The sequence below is a fragment of the Protopterus annectens genome, chromosome 2.part0, assembly GCF_019279795.1.
Source record: "Protopterus annectens isolate FY-2018-M chromosome 2.part0, PAN1.0, whole genome shotgun sequence".
NCBI lineage: Eukaryota > Metazoa > Chordata > Ceratodontiformes > Protopteridae > Protopterus > Protopterus annectens.
Window position 1 is genome coordinate 485,537,680 of NC_056728.1, and position 14,865 is coordinate 485,552,544.

At 37.8% G+C, this 14,865-nt stretch overlaps 1 protein-coding gene across 2 annotated transcripts in view; it reads left to right on the forward strand.

The window, feature by feature from the left end:
* Nucleotides 1–14,865, forward strand: part of NTRK2 (neurotrophic receptor tyrosine kinase 2) — a 1,124,811-nt gene that overhangs the window by 1,096,483 nt on the left and 13,463 nt on the right. For both annotated transcript variants that reach the window (XM_044060895.1, XM_044060896.1), the window contains exon 16: nucleotides 14,030–14,188. In XM_044060895.1, coding sequence (XP_043916830.1) covers nucleotides 14,030–14,188 — 159 coding nt within the window. The remainder of the gene's footprint in view (nucleotides 1–14,029; nucleotides 14,189–14,865) is intronic.

The following is a 14,865-nucleotide window of genomic DNA, read 5'->3' on the forward strand; positions in this document are numbered from 1 at the left end:
CTGTCATTAAAGGGAGAAGTGTTCCTGTAAGTGAAGACCAGACTTCCAGTAAAGTTTATCATTCGATTTTATGGGTTTTATTATTCTGAGGTTTCAATTAAATGGTTGGTCGCAGTTATGGTCTTGATGTTTTGTGATTCAAGTGTCTGGGTCTTCGACCTTTTGAAGTAGACCCAAATATAATGTATATAAGAATGGTGTTCAACAGTGACTTGCATAAATACTGATGCACATTGTTGAAATAACAAACAAAATAAATAAATAAATAATAAAAGTAACCAACTTCAAAAGGAAAATCAATGCTTTCTTTTTGAGATCAGTCAAGGAAAAAAATGCTAGCAGTACAATCAGGCATTCTTTGACTGAATAGTGGTATTTATTGGGGAAAGTGTTTTTGGTTAAGTAATATGTAATGTTGAAGTTAAGGTTGAAGTTATTATACATGAGTCCCATGGTGTGCTAAACCAGACCCTAAAGCTATTGCTGCCCCTAACCCTAGCCCTACACATTACCTTAAGAAAACACCTTTCCCCTAACAGTACCACTACACAAGACACCATCAGGCACATAATGCAGTAAAACTATCACCTTACTTAGACCTTACTGTAACTGTAATCTGCAAATACTCTCACATTAACGTGCGCAGACATGCACACACACACACACATACACACACACACACACACACACACACACACACACACACACACACACACAAAACGCTAGCACACACCCACATACACACACAACACTAACACACATGCGCGTGTGCACACAAACAATTGTGCGTGCGCACGCACACACACACACGGGCACACACACACACGTGCTCTCACACACACACACACACACGCACACATGCGCACACAACCATACATGCACACAAATGTTGAAGTTAAGGCTGAGGTTATTATACATTAGTCCCATGGTGTGCTAAACCCGATCTTAAAGTTATTGCTGCCCCTAACCCTAGCCCTACACATTACCTTATGAAAACACCTTTCCCCTAATAGTACCACTATACAAGACACCATCAGCCACATAATGCAGTAAAACTATCACCTTACTTAGCCCTTACTGTAACTGTAATCTGCAAATACTGTCACATTCACTTGTGCAGACATACATACACACAACACACACACACACACACACACACACACACACACACTCGCACAAGCACACACATGCACACACATGTACACACACACACACGTACGCACACTCACTCGCACACAAACAACACTAACACATGCACACATGCACACACACGCATGCGCACACACATGCGCATACACACACGTGCACATATGCACACACACGTGGGCGAGCGAACATACACACACACATACAAACACACACACACACACACGTGCACACAAGAGCGCACACACACACACACACACACACACACACACATACACACACACAAGACTAACACACATGCGCATGTGCACACACACATGCGCACACACGTGCACACACACACACACACACACACACACACACACATGGGCACATACACATGTGCGCTGTCAGGCACACACACGCACACACGTGCACACAACCATACATGCACACAAATATTGAAGTTAAGGTTGAGGTTATTATACACGAGTCCCATGGTGTGCTAAACCAGACCCTAAAGCTATTTCTGCCCCTAACCCTAACTCTACAGATTACCTTATGAAAACACACTCCCCCTAATAGTACCACTACACAAAACACCATCACAGCACATTGTTGAAATAACAAACAAAATAAATAAATAAATAACAAAAGTAACCAACTTCAAAAGGAAAATAAATGCTTTCTTTTTGAGATCAGTCAAGGAAAAAAATGCTAACAGTACAATCAGGCATTCTTTGACTGAATAGTGGTATTTATTGGGGAAAGTATTTTTGGTTAAGTAATACGTAATGTTGAAGTTAAGGTTGAAGTTATTATACATGAGTCTCATGGTGCGTAATGGTACCACTACACAAGACACACACACACACACACACACACACACACACACACACACACACACACACACACACACACACACGTGCATGCATGCACAACTGCACACGCGTGCACACACATGTGCACACACACGCGTACACACATGCGCTCACACACACACAACACTAACACATGCGCATGTGTGGACACACACATACGCGTGCATGCACACACGTGCACACACGCACACACATGCGTGGGTGCGCACGCCCACACACACACACACACACACACACACACACACACACAGACACAGACACACACACACACACACACACACACACACACACAAGCACACATACACAACACTAACAAACACACACACACACACACACAAACACTAACACACACGTACACACACAAACACACACACAACACTAACACGCACACACAACACTAACATGCACACACACACACACACACACACACACACAAAACACTAACACACACACATCCTTAATGAGAAATGTCTCATTATTTCTGCATGCTTTGTCAGTACAAAGCCAAGTTCCCTGAATACCATGTGTATTCCCTATAACAAAGGTACACTTGCTGCACCTGTGTTTGAAATCTGTTTCAAATAACAAGTATGTATTTTGATTAAAATAACCTGCAGTGAATTCTGTCAAAAAAGTGTACATTTGACAGAACTGCAACCATATTTTTATGTGAACATGATGAAAAATACCTCAAAGACTTTTTTGCATACTTTTGTACTATTACCTTGAGAACTTCCAGTACCTGATGTAAAAACAAAGCATTAGAAAGTGATAGGAGAAGGCAATAAGGCAATGAAGCAGCAAGCCTATTCTGCTGAGTTCTTAAAACATAAACTCTTTTCACTTTTATTCTTGGATGGTATGGTGTTCCTCTCTTCTCCCTTTTCATCTCTGTATCTATTTATCTATCTATCTACAGACATATACATATACCTTTGCCAGTAAGACATCATTGTACTGACTGATATTTTGAAGCACACTTTGTGATTTACTGGTGTATATGCAATTTTTTTATAAGTTTCCATAACATACTCACTGAATTAATATACGTGGCAAAAAAGAAAATCTTAATTTATCTTGGGCATTAGTTGTGTGATGTCTGAGTCAGGCAAAAGAAAATGTCTGTCAACCTTTGATATAAAAGTAATCCTTCCAATACTGTGGTGTCTGTCATATTTATGATCAGGAAACCATTTATCTACATACAAAGCATCGAGAGAACAAAGTCATAGCTGTTACCTTACTGTAGTTGTAACAGCTGCACTGGATATAATTTAATGTGCCAAATAGCAGCTTCTAGAGTTCAGAGCTACCATTAATATTTAAGCAATCAAAAAACTGCTGAAACCAGGCAATCATTGATATGACAAGTTGGTCTAAGAGCTTTCCCTTAATATTTAATGAGACCTAAGTCTTACCGCAATTAATCATCTTTTAATGGCAATTGCCCTTTGCTATTTTATATGTATGTGTGTGTTTTAACTGAGTAAAATGTTGGCATTAAAATGGGAGATCAATATAATTAGCTATAATGTACAAAGAGCTTTCATGTCTTCTGCCAAGAATGTTTATGTGATTTAATGTTTTGCACTGATTCTTTAGATGTTGTCATTTTCATAGATATCTGGAAGGAACACAGAAATTGCTATTAACATACATACTTTAAGGAGAAAAACACACCAATGATGTGCCCATTCATGGATGTGAAAAAAGTATGATCCCAATAGTTACACCAATGAAATTCTTTGAGATGCTAACAAGTCTGTGCATCAGAGAGAATAGTAATAATTGATTATCAGAAATAAATAATTTGCACTGACTTACTTTAGATAGCTGCAGACTATATTTCAAACTGTTGCTGTGAATGCAAAATCAGTACAGATTTTAAAAGCAAAATGTATTTATGTTATATCTGTACTTCCTGCTACATTTTCCTTCATTTATCAGACGGGATCAACCATGTTTTCTCTTCATCTAAAATATAATTCAAGAACGCCTCTTGACCTGGTATGCTGCAGAAAACCTTTCATGAAAACATTGCGGTTCAAATTATATTTGCCCTACAAAATTCTAAGATAGGTACAGTTATGTTATCCATGGCAAATTTTGTTCTAACAGACTACACAATTTAATGTTTTCCCTCCATTGAAGTCAGGATTATTTATTTATTTATTTAATTAATTAATTATTGTTTATTTGTTTGCTTATATGTCTATCTACCTATATATCTATGCATGTATCCATTGTTTTATTTTGTTTTGTCATTTTTCTACTAACAGGATTATCCAGTTTCTAAGATTGAATGCTAGTTTAGTAGTAGAGAAAGACTGAGTTGTGCCTATACTCCTGCTGACCTGGGTTCAAATAGTGGTTTTGGTTCTCGAGAAGCTGGCCAAGTAAAGGTGGGTGCAAATGTCCATCCCAGTGTAGCATGTTGAACTCATACTGCTGTAGGAGCACCCTAGTGGTAAGGAGGTACAGATATCTGAGTGCATGAGTCTGTCAAACAGTGGAAGTAGTCAGGCAAACGTATATCGATACTGAGAGAGGTATTGTCTGCACAGCACCATGCTTCATTGTGCTCAATGGGGTGAGAGCCATAGGAGCTTTCAAAGCATGTATTAATCCTGGACAGTATGGCCACCATGTTTTCCCTGCTTTTACCTATCACTCGTTGCATCCAGTGATGCCTGGGGTGATAAAAGAATGAAAGAGTAGCTCTACGAGTGAAGGTTAGATGGTCATGTGGGAGGTGCTGAAATGGGAGCCAAAAACTATTTAGAAGCACAGTTGAAGAACATAAATGGACATAATCTTGTATGGTTAACTGCTACAGGTCTGGTTTTAAAAGCTTCTGAGAACCTGAATTGGGAATGTAAGGAATGCAAGGTGTCATGCTGTCAAAACAATCTGCTGAAGCTTATATCAGCAGTAAGGGGGCAAACATCTTCATTGCCCTTGTTCTCATGCTGATACACAACAGAAAACAGCAGGGTGACCTTCCATCATGTTTAGGTTGTAGCAAATGGTGAATGCTGGTATCCGGGTAATAGCCCTTTATAACTGCAGTCAGAGGACAAACAGTACCAAAGGACATTCACCCAATAGAAACAGAAAGCACTGCTTTAAACAAGGGGGGTGGCACATTACTGAATATGTTGCAGATAGCAGGAAAATACAGGTGTTAAGTTCTGAAAATGATGTATTACAGCACAGAGTCTATGAGTAGCTATTATAGGAAATAGTGATTTATGCTTAACAGTGTACACTTGGTTTACTTAAAAAAATTAGATCATTTAAATGGTATTTCTACTTGTAGTATGTATAACATAGGAAAATTATTCAGTACAAAAATGCTGTCTACAGGATTACTGACACTGCAACAAGTCAGTGTGACCAGCTGCAGAAAGCAGTAGGTGTTCTGCCCATGAGATTATGCTGCGGATAATACAGGGGATTCCAAAAGATCCACATCACTGGTGGGAACACCTGAGGACAAAAGGGGCTGTTTATATAATGTGGGAATTTATGATTCAGAGACACATTAGCTGCACTGGGGAAAAATCTCATTAATAGCTAATTTGCATGCCAGTAAATTGCATTTAATTACCCCAAGTGCAAATTAGGTCTTTACTGACATAGTTAACACTGGAGCTTCCCATGAATAGTAGTGGAACAGGCACCCCCCAATTCACTCTTCCACAGTCACTTACACACATTCAAACACATACACACATGCACGCACACACACATACACAGACACAAACACACCTACACACACACACACACACACACACACACACACACACACACACACACACACACACACACACACACACACACACACAGACACAAACACACACACACACACACACACACACACACACACACACACACACACACACACACACACACACACACACACACACACACACACACACACACACACACACATGCATGCACAGGCACATATGCGCACATAAACACACATGCACACTCACCCATGCAGACTTACACAGACACACATATGTGAGCATCATTTCAAGTAAGCTAAATGTTTCTCTTGATTGTGGCATAACAGAAAGTGGATCTACATCAGTCTTCCTGGTTTTGGTGTTGGCAAACAATCACTGTTTGACTCCATTAATTCATCATTTGCTAACTGCCTATATAATAGCTTTTTATAGGAAATATCTGATTTGGAGTTCACTTAAAATGCATATATTGTTGATTCTGCAGTTATATTTTTTTTTCTCAGATTACTGACATTATATTTGTAATATGAATAAAGCCTGCATTACAATCAATGCCTTTAACATTACCAAACACTTCTTTGATACATGTGCGTATACCAGGCTTCCATGATACTGCAAGCAAGTCATGATCATGGGGCAATCACAGCAAAGTGAGCCTTTAGGTTTATTTGGCTATTTTCAACTGGAAAGGACACTTACATAAAAATCAATAATGTAATTGCTGCAGTGACCAATCCAGACCATAATAAAATGAAAGAAAAAATGTATAAAGAGTTCCCTCTATTAATACCATGAAATATGACTTCATTGACTGTATACTTAAGCTTTGTAGAACATCATGCTTACAGATTACCAGTATCAGCTGGAATGTAGGCATATTTTTATAAATTAACTCTGATTGACTACTTATGGCACATAACCAAAGATTTCTGTACACAGTTGGTTAGAAAGAAGAAAAAAACTGTTAATTTTATCATTGCCTGGAATCACTGATGTACCATTGCTGAATATAAATAGAGAAAGAGAAGTCTGCAGAACACAAGTTAAACACCAAGGGGGTGGCATGCAATAGTCACACACTGTATCATCAATTCCTTCATGTAAGACTCAGCCAAAGCTCCGGCCCATGTAGACAGCAGTATCCACATTTACCCAGCCTCAAACAGGGATAATTTGTGGTGGTGTGTATAGGTGTGCTTCTGTGTGCACCCTCCTCTCTGGATGGGCATGAAATCAAGCATCTGAGACACTAATTGTACCTAGGTCACCTCAGCTGTAGTCAGGGATTTATCTTTCAACACAACCACCACAGGCCAGTGACTTTGTTTAACATGAAGAGGAAGACTGTTAAAAAAAGACAGGAATTCTTTCCAAAAGATTCTATCCCATCAGCTGGTTCTGTTTATGTTTCAGTGGAGGTTTAGGTCTGCTGTACTGGTATTTGAGGTGTACAAGATTTTGCAAACATAGTGGAGATCAAACTAGACAGAGTCATTACAGCATTTGTACAATACGAAGATATCACCCTTCAAACGTCTGTATGAGATGGAACAGAGAAACTGAGCTGTAAGGTGTTTTTGGTAAATCATGGAATTCAGGGTCTTGATTTTCTTAAAGAGGAAGCATCAGTTTCTTTCAACTTGGATCATGTGAGTCAACAAGTACAGGCAAAATATAGTATGATACTCTACTATGAGCCTAATAAGGAGGGGTAGAGAGGGGAGGTAACATTCTTGGACCTAGAAGATTTACTTTTGTAATCAGGTGGGTTAGGCAGAAGTTTTGTCTAATGACTGTAGATTCATCATGCTCAAAGGAAAGTTTATTGTCTACAAAATGCCCGTGCCTGTAATAGCTGTACTGATTTTTGAAGGGGTATAATTTATGCAGTAGGTGCATGCATAGCTGCTCATGATTATCAAAGGATATGATACTGAACTTTTAGCAATTAGTTTTAGATTGCGGACTTGGCACCATTTGTTTGTTCATATTAATACCGCTTGTATGATCTGAGTGTCACTAGGAAGTTTGATGACAGCTCCAAACTTGCTGCCATTTGCAAATTTACTCAACCAAGGATCCCTGGCAAATTACGTCTCACAGACAGAATCTAAGAAGTCAGGAATGGTGATGCCACCTTCACTAAGAGATCGGTCTTCAGGAGGGTACCTAATGGCTCCATACTGAGATCGCTCCTATTTGGCATCAACTTCTCAGAGATAAAAGCTAATGACATAGGTCTTTGTCTGATAAGTTTTCAAGACACCTGTAAGTTGAGAGCAATCACAGATTTCATCCATACCACACAAACATCTCATAAGAAGGTCTATCACAAACAAATGTCTGGTGTCAAAGTCAAGGATTAAAACTCAACACCAAGAAATGCATTATAATGCCTGCTGGGAAAACTGCCACCAAGGCTAATTAATCCATCAGCAAAACACCCCTAAGAGTTGACCCTGTAGTCAAAGATCTCAAAACATATATAAGACAGTAATCTGGGCTTTAACCAACTTGTAGCCAAGGAAATAAAAAAAATCATTCTATGTTGGCCTATTTATAAGAAGAAGATGTCATCCAGGCCCAATGAAGTCATAGTGCTACTTTATTCAGGCCTTAGCAGACCCATTGTTGAATATTATGCCTCCTTCAGCATGTACTTGATCAGGCATATGCAGCAGCTGGAATGCCCACAAAGGTTCCTTACCAGGATAATCCAGGGTATAAGCACATTGTCCTATATGGATCACCTTAAACCAAAATCTCTATGTCTCTTACAGGTTACTGAGAGGCGATCTATACCTGGCATAAAATGCATCCTTGGTTCCAACTCTGATGGGCCTTTTGTACATCCACAAAATGAATAGCATCAAAAGAACTAGATCCAAGTAATTAAATGTTGCTTGTGACATAAATGATATATGCTGGCAAGGCAGATATGCAACTCTGAGGATCCCTATGCTTTGGAACAGGCTCCCCATCCATGTAATGCAGAGTCCATCTCTAACCTATTTAAGCGTAACCTTGAACAATAGATGGGAAATTGGAAATTCACCCTGAGTCTGGTCCCCATGTCTCTGATAATCAGAAGCAGACAGTAATACCCAAACTAACATACTTCTTCCTGGGTCTATATTACATTCTCGAAAGCCGACAATGTCGAATCTGACATTGTCGACACGAGAATAGTGAAACGACAGAACATCGAACAAGTAAATGGAAATCTCTGTAAGGGGAGATTTCCATTTACTTCAATGCAGTGCGGTCTCAGAGTTGGTATATTTAAGTAGCAGGGGTGTGGGGGGTGCAGTGGGGATTGCCCCTGCCTACACCGTTTAGTTTTTTTTTTTTTTTGTTATTGTTATTTTTTTTCTGAACATTCAATGTTTTAACAGTTCGATCACTAAAGGTTGACCTTTAGTGATTCAAACTGTTAAATATTCAGTGTTCTAATATAGACTCCTTCTTCCCACATAACCTTTAGAAACTTCCTAATACAACCCCTCCTGATAAATGCCATGATATGTAGGGACACAATTGGGTTGGATTGCACAGTTAGTCTTATAAAGGCCATAGTGGTCATTAGCCTTCTGTATCTCTTCTCATCTCTCAAGATTCACTGAAGATTGACCCACCTTAGAAACTAATGAAAATATTGTACATTGTACTCTGCTTGATTGTACATTGTATTGTGCTTGCTCACTGGAATGTGCATACAGAGTTTTTTTTTCTATGCAATTAGTCAAACTACTCTTTTTGCTTACATTTTTATATTTTTTGTTTGTGAAATGTTTTGCATTTTATCCAGGCTAAGACTGAAATTGGTCAATACTGATCAGTGCCCTACCCTGTTAAACAAATATAAATAAATAAATACATACATACATTCATAAATAAATAAATAGCTACGAACCTGTGAACAGCTTTTACATCAGAGAAGTACATATCAAATAGGACTGGGCCTAGTAACAAGCCCTGGGTGGACCCCAACAGTAAAACCCGTTTAAAGGAGAGTGTGTGCCAGTCTTAATTTGTGGGGCTATGTCTGTGACCAATTTACAATTCAGTAGGTTGCATTGGGGGTTACATTTAATTGGATTAGTTTATCTATAATTATTGCTTATGTAGAATGATGTAGAAGGTCTTGCTCAAGTAAAGGTGGGCTAAATGTACCAATCTACTATCATAAAATGCCTCAGTTACTTTTTCAACGAAGTCCACTAGGTTTGGAAACTAGAGTCATCCTTTCATGAAGCCAAACTCATTTGGGTTTAGGGATTATAATATGACAATGTCTTTGTTTATGATTTTCAAGTGATTCATTTTGTTGTCTTACAGATAAGGCCTGTAGAAACTATCAAGTCTGTAGCTGTCAGGATCAGTAAGGGGCCATCCTTGAGAAGGGTAAAATTACAGCTGTTTTCCATGCTCTGGCATAAAATCATTGGAGAAGCTGAGATTAAACAGATTCAAAAGGTCAGAGAGATGATGCTTCAAACTGACAAGAAAGTACCCAGGCTGCACAGAGTAGTGCTTTTTACTTCAAAAGAGGGTCTTTTTTGACTTGCTCCAAGATGATTTTTGTTGCAGGTGAAGAAATGATGCTATGTGGGGGTATACTAGAGTTGAGATGGGGTATAGTAGGGAGTAGTTTCAACTATTCTTCTTAATTTATCTGATACAGTTTAAGAAGGATTTATATATGTCCTTGGTAGAGGTGGTGATTGCCAGTTTGCAGAAAACGTGGTAGATGTAATTTTACTTCTATGTTTCTTGTTTAACTTCTTGACTTTAGTTTTGGAGTGTGAGTTTAAGGGTGAGGAGTTGTCTTATTTCATTATACATTATGTTTATACCAGGGTTCCACCATGGGGGCTTGACACTGTATTTGTTTCCTGTTAGGATCATTGTATTGATGCAGACAGTGATGTAAAAATAAAAACTCTTTGCAAATGTAGCAGTGTTGGCTACGGAACCTGAGGATGAGGTGCAGGTGGGAGCTCAACTCTTCATGGCTATAGCACCTGCTTTGTATATTTCCATCAAATATCCATAGTTCATTATGGCATCTGACAATTAATTACAGGCATCAGAAGAAAGGGCAATTTGGAAGTAACAGTTTGACAATAATACTATTAATCTTGTATGTCCCTCAGTGGAGATATGAATCACTGTTTGTCACTATCTATTCATGTCTTCATATTTTCATAATTGACAAGCCACATATTATTCTGGGGTATGGTGTTAAATGACAAAGTGAAAGACAGAAATATACATTGTCACTGTCCATGTTTGATATTACAGCTTGTCTCTAAGTACCCTTCTAGAGATATCATTGGTTGCTTGCTAGTGATTATAAAGAAATGCATTATGTCCATATATACACTAATATTTCCAGAACCAAATGACTTACACACTTTTGCATAGCATAAAGTGAATTCATGGAAAGAGACCATTGGCCTGGTAGAACTATCTACATCAACAAAGTATAAATAAATGCATTTTTTAACTATATTTAGAATTAGAAAGCTAACAACAAGCCATCTCTGGACACTAACAATATAATTAGCCTGTGATCTGCAGATAAAATAGTTCTGACTTGGAGGTAGAAAAAGGGTGCACACAATGAAAAAAAAAACAAAACAGAAGAGGCCTTAATAATAATCTGATAGGAACACTACATTATACAGTATGTGTAACAGAGAAAGAGAAGCAGATAGACAAACAAAGACAAATAAAGAAAGGCATAGTAGTTGATCAAAAATCTGTTTTACTGTAGTTGCAGGCCTAAAATGTTTGAGCTTTTGTGAATTTATACTAATTCATGACAGTTGACTGAAAATTACTTTGCATGCAGGACTTTTTGACGTTCATGTTTGGCATTCATTTATGGTTCCTCTTTGAGACCACAAGTTTTAGGAGGCTTTTATTTCACATGCCTTGTTTTCAGGTGATGCACATACTAAATGTTCAGGCATAGTCAACTTTGTGTTAAATTTTTTTGGTCTTATGCAATATATTTAGTATTTATTTTCCAAAACCCAGTTTCTTTATCTTCTGTGTGCTATTTCCTTATGTCCAACATTAACGGTCATGATATGGCCAGCACTGGCCATATGATTCCCCAGTATGTCCTTTTTCTGTAACCAGTAGCAATCTTTTTGTAATTTCACTAAGCAAAAGTCTGTCTACTGTTTGGGATCGTGTGCATAGCTGGGCTGATGGTTATTTCATTAACATGGAAATAGACCAGATCTTTATGATTTTATTTTATTGTATCTATCTATCTATCATCTATCTATCTATCTATCTATCTATCTATCTATCTATCTATCTATCTATCTATCTATCTATCTATCCATCCATCCATCCATCCATCTATCTATCTATCCATCTATCTATCTATCTATCTATCTATCTATCTATCTATCTATCTATCTACTTATTTATTAATTTTCCACATTTAATTAATGTGTTAGTTATCATTTATTTATTTGTATGTTTAGTTATTTAATTTCAAAATTTGATGAGTGGGTTTGGTACTGCAGGACAAATACTTATTTGCATAGAGAACCTAGAAAGAAAAGCTTCAATTTCACTTAAAAAACGTACGTACAGTATTATTTATATAACTGGCAAACATTTCAAACTGAAAGCATTGTGATGGAATTATGTGTTATTAAATTCCATGGAGTAAGAGTGTTTTGCAGTTTTCCTTATCTTGCCTCCAGTTTCCACAAGTGATCAAAATAGTACATACAACAAGCACCAAGAATATGACTGGTGTTATTCACTTAACTTTAGTTTAATAGCTAATCCTCTAGCAGCATGGATCCAGCCTAGAACCTAGGTCCTTGGCATTGGACAAATCAGTCAGCCTTTAAAAACATCTTATAACCAAGTTAGAGTCACTAATCACTGTCAGGATAGAAACGGTTTCAGATTAAAAAGTTGGAAGTATATATTTCAGCATAAACTAGGCTTAGAAAATTTGTTTGGCTCAAAAGTACTTAAAATGGTCACTGGTAAAGCATTCTGTACTTTACAGTATCTTGTTACTATAAAGTGGTTACTTAAAGCCTCAGTTTTCATAAACAGGAAACATGGATCTGTTTTCCTCATCCACTTATATGTTTAATTTTCAATATGCTTTCTTTTTTTAAGTTCAAGGAGCTTAATGTTAGTCTGAAGGCTGGGCACGAGCCAGAAGCTGACCAGAAATGAAACTGTCAGAATTTACTTGTGATACTTGTTTCCTCTCATTGTCCTGAAAATCCTATAAATAGAAAGTTTCAGCAGATTAAGTCAGTAGACTTAACTTACCATCATGTCTTGAAGTTTCCTAGCAGAACCTTGATTTTCAGCTCTTAATATCTGCTGAATAATGTCTTTACTGTGCTGACTCTTGTAAGCAGGTTGGCAGTAAAATGCAACTTACTTTGCCAAGCACAAAGAGCTGGGAAAATACACTTAGCAGGTCATTTATATTAGTTGTAGTATTAGATCTGATCTGTGCTGAAACCAAGAATAACTTGAATTGTTTCTGTTTTTTCACTCAACAGTGACACCCTGACCCCAAGTGCAAAAATATGAAAAATGGGCTGTGGATGGTGGATGGATTTTCACCTTCATCTGCTGTTCTCTTAAACAGATACATTCATTCATTTATTCATTCTAACGTTTTCTTCTTCGTGAGATTTATTATGCTGCAGGACTCATATATTTCTGATCGTATGTTAACACAGAACAAACCTCACAGTAATCAGCAGACTATGAACAACACAGGAATCAACAATTGCAAAAGGCAGTTATTCCAGTGCTGAACATTTCACATCATTTGAGGGATCATGTGACACAATGGATGCTTAAAATATTGACACTTAAAATATACATCTATGCAACATAATTAAAATAAAATGGGAGAAATGGAAGTGACTATCAAGAAACTCTGCAATACTGTGTATGTGTGCATGTTAATAACTTATCAATGGAAAAACCATCATAATTACAGAGCATAACTATCATATCAACAAACAGCCTTCCCCATGTTGCAATATGATGAGCCTTTTCCATACGGTGTACTGATTAACTGGATAAACAAATGGAAATCAGCACTTCTACAATGTATTGATTGTCCAGATAAGCTGCTTAATATCAGAATTTCCACAATGTACTGTAGAATCAAATAAATAACTAGCCACCAGTGTTTCTGTCATGTGCATGTCCTAACTAGGTAACAAGTGAATTACCTTGAATTCTTTCCCACAGGTCGGTGGTCACACTATGCTGCCTATACGCTGGATGCCACCCGAAAGTATCATGTACAGGAAGTTTACAACGGAGAGTGATGTCTGGAGTCTAGGTGTAGTACTATGGGAAATATTTACCTATGGGAAACAACCATGGTACCAGCTATCCAACAATGAGGTATGTATTCAAAACTATAGTCATGATGCAAATTTATTTTTCTTCTACATTTTTATTTGGATTAGAATCACAACAGTGAAATACTGCAGCATTAAGACAGTGAGGTACATATGGTATATTAGATGATGCATACATATAGATATATATAGAGAGAGATAGAGAGATGGAAAGAGAGACAGATTGATACAGATAGAAAGATAGCATTTAGTATTCTGTTTGCTATAGATATATCTATATTATTGTTATCATTGCTTGTGAAGCTTTTATCCCTGTGCCTCCTCTGAAAAGGAAAGTTAGACTCCCCTGGTAAACAAATGTATACTAATAAATACTACACAGATAATGCTGTATAAGTTCCATGGGTATCATCAAACTGAGGTGACTGGGTCCCAGATTGCCAAGAATGATTCTTTGGATCCCATCTCATTAACCTTCCCCTCCTCTCTTTGCAGGAACTATGTTAAAGCCTTTTCTGAGGTTCACTCTGTCACTTTTCATTGGAGAATGACCTATCATACAGGAATCGATGGCATATGATTTGAAGAATAGTTAAATACATATACAATACAACCCCCCCCCCCCTCCAGAGTTCTTCCATTGAAGAGCACAAAAAAATGGATGTTCCTTCTACTGGCACACCAACCAGGTGTCCAGAAGCATGACACCTACCCCCACCT